Below are 8,452 nucleotides of genomic sequence, written 5' to 3'. Positions count from 1 at the left end.
TTTCATAAGTATAATGCCGGCACAGAAACTCGACTCGTGATAAAATTGTATGAATTTACTCTCCAATAAACAAAATAATTCCTGAAGTAGGCACCTTTTAAATACAGATCAAAGTGAAATTAAGCTATATAACCAAAAACTGTGTTAAGAAATAGCCTGTAACTCAGGGGTGGGCAAACTTTTTGTACTGAGGGCCACATTTGAAAAAATGTTGCAGCCGGGGAGCCGCACACTCTCATTACAAAGTAGGAAAATTTACCCGAAGTGTAAATAAACGCATATTCATATTAAACACAATTTTTGAATTTCACACTCAGTTACGTTTAAAGCTATGCAATCATCATCACAAAGGCCTACGGTAGCCGCTACCGTATTTGTATTTTATGATCACACAATTGAATCAAACAATGCGTGAGAAGTGTACGGCTAGTTGCTGAGAGCATGTTGCAATACATGCGCGACTGACGTGTGTGTGTTTACGCACTGAAAGTGAAGAGAAAAACACACTCGTAAAGGGAATAATACTTTGTCATGTAACCTGTTTAATTAAAACAATAAGTGATGAGTAGTAGTTTCTGCAAGTGCCGGCGGGCCGTAGTTTGCCCACCCCTGCTGTAACTGAATATTGCACTTGCTTAGTTTTATACCACACTGAACCTATTGGCAAACTTACATTTAAACTATAAAGTTGGGTAAGCACAGCTGTTTTGCTTGTAGGGTAACTGTGTCCGGAAACAAGACTCTGACAATAATGTTTGGATGTCGTGAAGCTAATTGAAGTTTTCTGAGTTTTTTTGTTCATCTGTGAGCAATGCTTTTTCTTCATATTTACTCCTTAAAAAGTATGGTGCATGTATGACACTTTTAAATGCTAAAATTTGCTTAGAGATAAACAAACCTTTCGTGTTTTAAGTCTTCTAATATCTTTGGAACATCATTAAAAGTCACGTCGACAAAGCAATCTGTTTCAGCCTGGTGTTCTAGAAACAAAAAAATCTACTTCATGAACGGTTTAATTGACAACTTGATTTACTATATTGTAGCATTACATTTGTAGCAGTTAGGTTAACAAAAAACTATGAAAAATAGCTTTGGTGAAATAGTGCTAACAACCACACTTTTAGCAACAGACTGCGTTACCTACATACCGGACTATGGCAACAGCACACTCAATATTTTTCTCGATTTCCATCGTATAGGACTATAGGGTCTCACCTTACCTGCACAGACGCTAAGCAGCCTTGAGCCATGAGTCGCATTGCACACCCGAGATCTCGGTGAAAACTGCCGTACCCTACAGTCCGGCCTGCATATGGACACGATGAAATAATCACTTTGATATTAGGCTAATATCCACTATATACTGCTTATCAATTTATGTTGTTCAATGTGTAGCAGTGTATAGGCTATAGCCTACCTTTTCAATGCAAATAAAATGCTTCAGCATTTGACATTGCGGCGGCCGGCTGGCAGGCTTGTAAATACAATTTGACTGTTAGACGTTACCTAAGCTTCATATCATAGGTAATGTATACATTCGTTCACAACTGCACATATTACAACCATGGAAAACAAATGGTATACTTTGGATTTTCCTTTGAGCAACTATGGTCAAAGTAGCCTAAATTCAATCTGAAATACAAAAATTATCATCAAAGAGCGGTTTATGCTTGTGGCCCAGGTGTACTACACCGGGAAGCCTATACTGTACTACTGTACATTATCTTACTCATTTTCCTATTACTTACCACAATTGATCCTAATAACTAAAACCTGACCATAATGAAAAGGAACCAAGACCCAAACCCCTCCGAAATATATTTTGAGAGACCGAAACATATTTAGAAAAAGCAGTAAAATATTTTGCGATAAGAAAATTAATTTCGGGATGTTACAGCATTAGGGATATTCCCAACAGCTGCGTCTTTCGGAAACATCCCTAGCTTCAGCTAAACCTACCTATGTTAATGGTGGTATGCGACAGAATCTTTGTTAACAACCTCGCTGGACGAGATCTCGTAGTCGAATGAAGGAAGCGTGTTAGCAAAGGACAGAGGGAAGGTCAGCTTAAAGGAGGAAGCCCATAGACAAATAAATCAATAACGCAATAAGTTATAGAGTAGCCGGATGTATTGTATATTTTTTGCCATTAACTGTGCGAAACGAAAGTTACGATGCTAACCATTATAGTTATAGCACAATAAAGCCACATGCTCACGAACAGTTAACGAGCAGGAAAAAGTAGCAAAGCTCAAGGGCTTAAAACATACAAGATAGCAATAATGTAGTTGTGCTATAAGATGGTAGGCTAGCATGCCCACCAAACCCACAAAATAATTCCTACGTTATCGAATTTAAGGACAAAATAAAGATGCTTGCTGCAGATCTATAGACTTTATTTAATCAATACTTATACTTTAGCCTATTTCCGGCTCTTATCAATGAAGTAAAACTTTGTTAGACTTTATGTGCAATTCCGGTATATTAAAACAACCTTAAACAAAATTCTGCACAATAAAGTGGTGGTGTAAACTCCAGAAAACGCGTTAGCTGAGGTGGTTATGCGACGTTATGTTTACGCCTACTACTATACTACTGTATATATAATCTAGAATAATTAAGGTATGGTACACTTGACGTTTTTGTTATTTTCGTTGAAACTGACTTCTGCAAACAAATGTAGTCACAGGCTGATCTTATCAGCGGACGGCCATTGTCACTTTTCATCAATCATCGGTTTCCTTACCTAATATCTTGTCAGCGTTCGGATACAAGTATCGCAAGGTATTTTGAGTACAAAGAATAGAAAAAATATTGTCTTGAAACAATACGATTGCTTTGCCAATATGCTGGTAGTCGTTTTCGTATTTTGGACCAGTTTTGCTATTACTGTACTATACTTCAGAAAACTCTCTAAGTCCTACGGTTTATGTTCAGCACTAGTCTGACTCATTAAAACAGGCGTCTGGATTCTATTAATTGCTTTTATTTCCCGTTTGTATACATGGTTTCCTTTTCATTAGGGAAGTGATTCTCAACCTTTCATGGTTCGTGGCCTTCTTACAGTGACCATCAAAACCTGCGGCTTCTCTACTCATCCATAAAAATTGTAGATGGTTGATTACAAAACACTTTTTACTGCACTATTGTCTGCAGTAACCTTCCGGCGGTAATTTTGCAAAGCAAGGACAGAAACGTGAGAAACTTGTGTCCCGCTTTCCCTCGTCTTCCCCTACTACTACACTATAGCTCACTACTGAGGCATCTGCTCGCGCCCCCCGGAGAATTCCCTCATGTTCCCCGGTTGAGAAACCCTGCATTAGGAAACAATTTTATCAACCTGATCTACATTCTACAGTCTACATCAGGAGTTATCAACCTTTTTGCTTTCATTCCCCCCCCCCTGTCAGCTTTCAAAATTAAAATTTATTCTTTTTTTAGCACACTACAGTATACTGCTTTGGAGAAATTGTTGAAGACACAAATAAAAAGTTATGAAATAGACGCCTAAAAAAGATTAATTGATTAGTTTCAAAATCAACTGTGTTTTGTTTAATGTGTCAAAGTTTTGTTACTTTAACAATCGCAAAAATTGTCTTCCTAATTTTTGTTTCATTAAATTTACCCCCCACGACATGTGAAACTTAACCCCGGTCGTGAATCCCTGGAATACATCATTATTTGTATTGCAACTATTTTCGCTCAAATATGATGCTTCTTGCACCGTACAAGAGCTGCCCCATTGGTTTTTATATTTATTTTGTTATCGTTATTGGCTTAATATTTTTGGGAAACACCGAAAGAGGTAAACTTAAACAGTTATTTAATGTACGTTGTTAACAATTCTTTACCTACAATAGACAGTTTGTCTACAGAGTTCTCATAAGTTGGTAAACTGTGTTACATGAGTGGATGTTGGTTTGTGTCCTTAGTTGAGCGGCAGAAATATTTTCTGGAACGAAAATGAACGTGCCGTGTTTAGACGTGAAGTTTAAAATCTATTTATGCAAAAATCTGCAACTGACGGTAAAGTTCCAGAAAAATAATAAAGAACAATTGTAAACATTTTATTTACCTAATTTCCCACACAAAAACACTCTACAGTCTACACAGTTTAAATAGTTTTCGCAAAACAATTTCCAAAAACAGGATCATAACTCGGACTTTGACTCATCGTTATCCCTGTCAACATCTTTTCCGTCACCTTCGGACTTCGCTTTGCGTGATTCCTCCATCTTTTCCTTGACAAGATTCTCAAAGCCCTTCTCCCTTTTCTGGTACTCGGACGGGTCCAGTTCGCGATTTTCCAGCATGTCCAGCCATTTAATATTGGTGACGATGAGTGCCATCAATTCGGTCTTTGCCTTTTCTGACAACGTTCCGCCGAGTTTCTTCGGGTCTGATATATCGTTCTTTGTTGAGTACATGTATCCTTCGAAGCTGGTCAGAGCTTCGTTCCGTAACCTTACCTGGCGACAGTCGAAACGCGGTAAGTTTTATTCAAAAAAAGTATGCTGTAAAGTGTAAAGCATAAATTTAACAACGTAAATATGTATGTAAGTTTGTAAACTCAATTACTTTTTACCCAAAAGATTAAATAATTTAAATTTTGGCTGAATGAACTAAACTAGTCCCAAAAATGCCAAATAGCAATATTGATTTAAGATTATTGATAAACGAACTTCACTTTATTTTGAATTCTTGCATATGCTGTAAGAGTGTTGTAATGCTTCAAACCTTTTTGTCTTCTTCGGCAAACTTTTCGGCGTCTTTTACCATTTTCTCAATCTGTTCCTGCGTCAATCGATTGTCGTCGTTCTTTATGACAATCTTCTCCTTGTTGCCAGTGGCTTTGTCCTCGGCCGACACCTGCAGGATGCCATTGGCATCGATCTGAAAAGTTACTTCGATCTGGGGGATGCCCCTAGGGGCTGCCGGTAGCCCTGTAAGATCGAACTTCCCCAGCAGGTGGTTGTCCTTTGACATGGGTCGCTCGCCTAAAGAGTTGGCAGATGTTTTACGTTAAACGTACAGCTAGTAATGCATTCCATCAATTAAGTATGTAGTATACCCACGCAATTGATATGTTTACCTTCTAAAACGGCAATTGTAACCATCGGTTGATTATCAGAAGCTGTAGAAAATATCTGGGATTTCTTTGCCGGAATAACAGTGTTCCTGGGGATCAGTTTCGCCATTACACCACCCATAGTTTCAATTCCGAGCGTAAGTGGGCACACATCAAGCAGCACAATGTTACCTAAAAATTCTAGTGTATTTATAAAACACAAAACAATAATAGCTTTAAATGGGCGATTGACCGATCGCAATTGACCGATATTTATATTGTTTTAGTGTATGTTTTTGCAACTAAAAACAATTTTATGGTGTCAGAAGCAATAGCATTTAGGCCGAAACGTTTGCATTATTTATTATGAACCCAATTCATTCGACTGCAAATTACCGGTCGACTTGTCACCAGAAAGAATTCCACCTTGAACAGCGGCGCCATACGCCACTGCCTCGTCAGGGTTAACGCCACGGTTTGGTTCCTTGCCCTTAAAATAATCCTGAACCAGTTTCTGAATTTTCGGAATTCGAGTCGACCCACCGACCAAGATGATCTGATCGATTTCTTTGATGGTGAGGTCAGCGTCCTCTAACACGCGATCAACTGGCTTCAAAGTAGAACGGAAAAGATCCTGTTGGTATAAGGAGCAGGCAATGTTAAAGATAACGCTGGGACACAGACAACAATCGTACGTGTAGCGTAGTGTTATTTGAACATCCAACAGATGGCAGCAAACGTAAGTACCATAATGGATTTAAATGAAGCTTTTTGCAACCATTTTATGTAACGTACTATATTTAGTTCTTCAAATTTCGCTCTGCTCAAAGTCTCGGAGAAGTCGTTGCCATCAAAGAAGTTTTCTATTTCGACACGTGCAGTCTGTTTGGAGGACAAAGTGCGCTTAGCTTTCTCCACTTCTCGTCGAAGCTTTTGCACGGCTCTGTTGTTCTTACGCACATCCTTTCCAGTCTTCTTTTTGTACACCTTCATGTAGTAATCCATCACACGATGATCGAAATCCTCGCCACCTAAGAACGTAACATCGTAACATCATCAAGTCATAGTTCCACAGCATACAGCGTATGTACAGTATAAGAGAAAAGATTGCGGTTGGTTTTTCGCTATTCAGTTATATTGATTTGTGTTAAGGGTTTTTGGTTCCTCATTCACCTAAATGTGTGTCTCCGTTTGTGGCAATTACTTCGAAAACGCCACTATCAATAGATAGCAAGGAAACATCGAACGTTCCACCGCCAAGGTCAAAAACCAGAATGTTTTCTTCTCCTTTATGCTTATCCATACCATAAGCAATGGCTGCTGCAGTTCTGTTGCAAAGCATAGATTTGAAACGCCATTATAGATTATTTTGAAAGCAAGAAACTTCGTTGATATTTATTCAAACAAACCGATGAATCTTCAAATGAGTAAAGTTGTGATGCGCTTTGATACCAGCCATATAGAAACTTTCGAATTAATTTTCAATTTTGTGTTAAGATGTAGATGTGTGATGAAAATAATGATGTCACATTGAAATTTACTGATGTCAAAACTTTTTCATGAAAGCTCACCGGCAAATTTTAAACTTTCCGAAAAACCTTAAAAACTCCAAATACAATCAACTTACGGCTCGTTTATGATTCTCATAACGTTCAGTCCAGCAATCGTACCAGCATCTTTGGTCGCCTTTCTCTGAGCATCGTTGAAATAGGCGGGAACAGTAACAACTGCATGGGTTACTTTCTTACCCAGGTAAGCCTCAGCGGTTTCTTTCATTTTGGACAGCACCATTCCACTAATTTCTTCTGGCGAAAACGTCTAATTGCAGACAAAGAAATCGGCACAAATCAATATTGAACCATTCTTGTAACTCAGGTCCAAGATTTATTAAAAAGTTCATACCTTTTTCTTATCTTTGACTTCAACCTGAATGTACGGTTTTCCTTGCTGCTCTACCACGCCGAATGGAAAAACTTTGATGTCTTTCTGCACGTTTGAATCCTCCCATGCCCGCCCCATCAACCTCTTTACATCAAACACTGTATTTGTAGGATTTGTTGTCAACTGATTCTTTGCGGCATCTCCAATCAATCTCTCGTTATCAGCAGTAAATGCTACATAAGACGGAGTGATACGGTTGCCCTGGTCATTTGCTATGATTTCTACACGACCGTTCTTGAAGATGCCAACGCTAATGAAATAGATATCTGAGTTAGAAATTTTGTAAGCAAACTATCTGAAGAAACCATAGAAACTGTGCTAAGGGTTCTAACCGTAAAACTACTTACTTACCATGAATAAGTTGTACCAAGATCAATTCCAATCACATTTCCTATTTCCGGCTTGGATTCTGTTTCGTTGTTTGTCTTTTCGTCTGCTGATGTGACAGATATCGTCCACAGCAGCAAAGCTGACCGCAATATAAAACGCTTCATTTTCGGCAAACTGTTACACTAAAAATCGCGATAATTCCAATCAACTTTGGAGTTGTTGAATCGCTTGCTTATCTCACTTTCGTATAACTATTGATAGTACCAAGTCGTTTCAAAATTGCCGTACTTGCACCAGTGTGAGGATCTTTACCTACAATCTCTTTCAAGGATGGCGTGCGCAACGGTGATTGGCTTATATTTGCGCCAAATCATCAAGGTGCCATTGCATCGGATCCACTTGAAGCTTACCCGGCTTCTCGCAATACAGGCGCAAAACCACTTGAACTGGAAATCCACGTGTCGAATGAACCCAGCGTTTCTTAGTTCGGTCACTGTGTTTCCACAAGTAGGCAACTATGTTTTGACAAGTCACATTTCAAGCATTGTAATTATGTCGCCAATACCATCATATTACACACAGCATGTATAGGCTATTCCAGATAGATAAAATGAGAGCACTCTTTGCATTTGTTGAAGCGGTTCCCTATACCTGAAAAACACTTTATGTAGCCTATATACCTGTAAGACATAAATTTCAACGTAAACCTTGCAGTTTATGCTGATAATTAATTACATAGTTTTCTGTCAATCGTAAATGGGTCTGGGCATTCAAAGATGTGTCTTTTTGTTGCTACAGCCTACGACCGCTTATGGCGTTGCAATGGCATATTACCTATATTTACATTTATGCTGTGTTGCTTTCTAAGATATGCTACTATACACAAGTTTGTAAGAACTTTGTAAAACAAGGTCCATCAGTAAAGTCCGAAAGTTTTCATAGAAAATTCGCGATTCTACAAAAGAGCAAAGAACTCGGACCTTGCGGAACCATTTCGGGAATGAAGTTTAAACGATACTGTCGTTCAGCACATCTACAAACACTGTTTTCCCTTTCCGCGGCGGCGCTACGCGATCGTGTTTCGCTAAACGCTCATAGCTCAGGCTTTGAAAA

General features: G+C 38.7%; 1 protein-coding gene and 1 long non-coding RNA gene across 2 annotated transcripts; both read right to left on the bottom strand.

Moving 5' to 3' along the window:
• Positions 1–311: 311 nt before the first annotated feature.
• Positions 312–1,626, bottom strand: LOC143469510 (uncharacterized). Its single transcript, XR_013119130.1, has 4 exons — positions 1,418–1,626; positions 1,221–1,306; positions 899–980; positions 312–834 (listed from the first exon to the last, which is right to left on the bottom strand). It is a non-coding gene; the product is annotated as an uncharacterized LOC143469510 (long non-coding RNA).
• A 2,420-nt stretch (positions 1,627–4,046) lies between these two features.
• LOC143468298 (endoplasmic reticulum chaperone BiP-like) lies at positions 4,047–8,018 on the bottom strand. Its single transcript, XM_076965423.1, has 9 exons — positions 7,361–8,018; positions 6,971–7,259; positions 6,696–6,886; positions 6,242–6,396; positions 5,864–6,099; positions 5,465–5,702; positions 5,093–5,260; positions 4,738–4,997; positions 4,047–4,469 (listed from the first exon to the last, which is right to left on the bottom strand). Exons 1-9 carry the CDS (start codon positions 7,501–7,503, stop codon positions 4,152–4,154), a joined length of 1,998 nt encoding a protein of 665 aa, XP_076821538.1. The 5' UTR covers positions 7,504–8,018; the 3' UTR covers positions 4,047–4,151.
• Positions 8,019–8,452: the final 434 nt, after the last annotated feature.

The sequence above is a fragment of the Clavelina lepadiformis genome, chromosome 8 (assembly GCF_947623445.1).
Source record: "Clavelina lepadiformis chromosome 8, kaClaLepa1.1, whole genome shotgun sequence".
Classification (NCBI taxonomy): Eukaryota; Metazoa; Chordata; class Ascidiacea; order Aplousobranchia; family Clavelinidae; genus Clavelina; species Clavelina lepadiformis.
The sequence above is the reverse complement of the archived record's forward strand: the minus strand, read 5'-3'. Positions and strand labels throughout refer to the sequence as shown.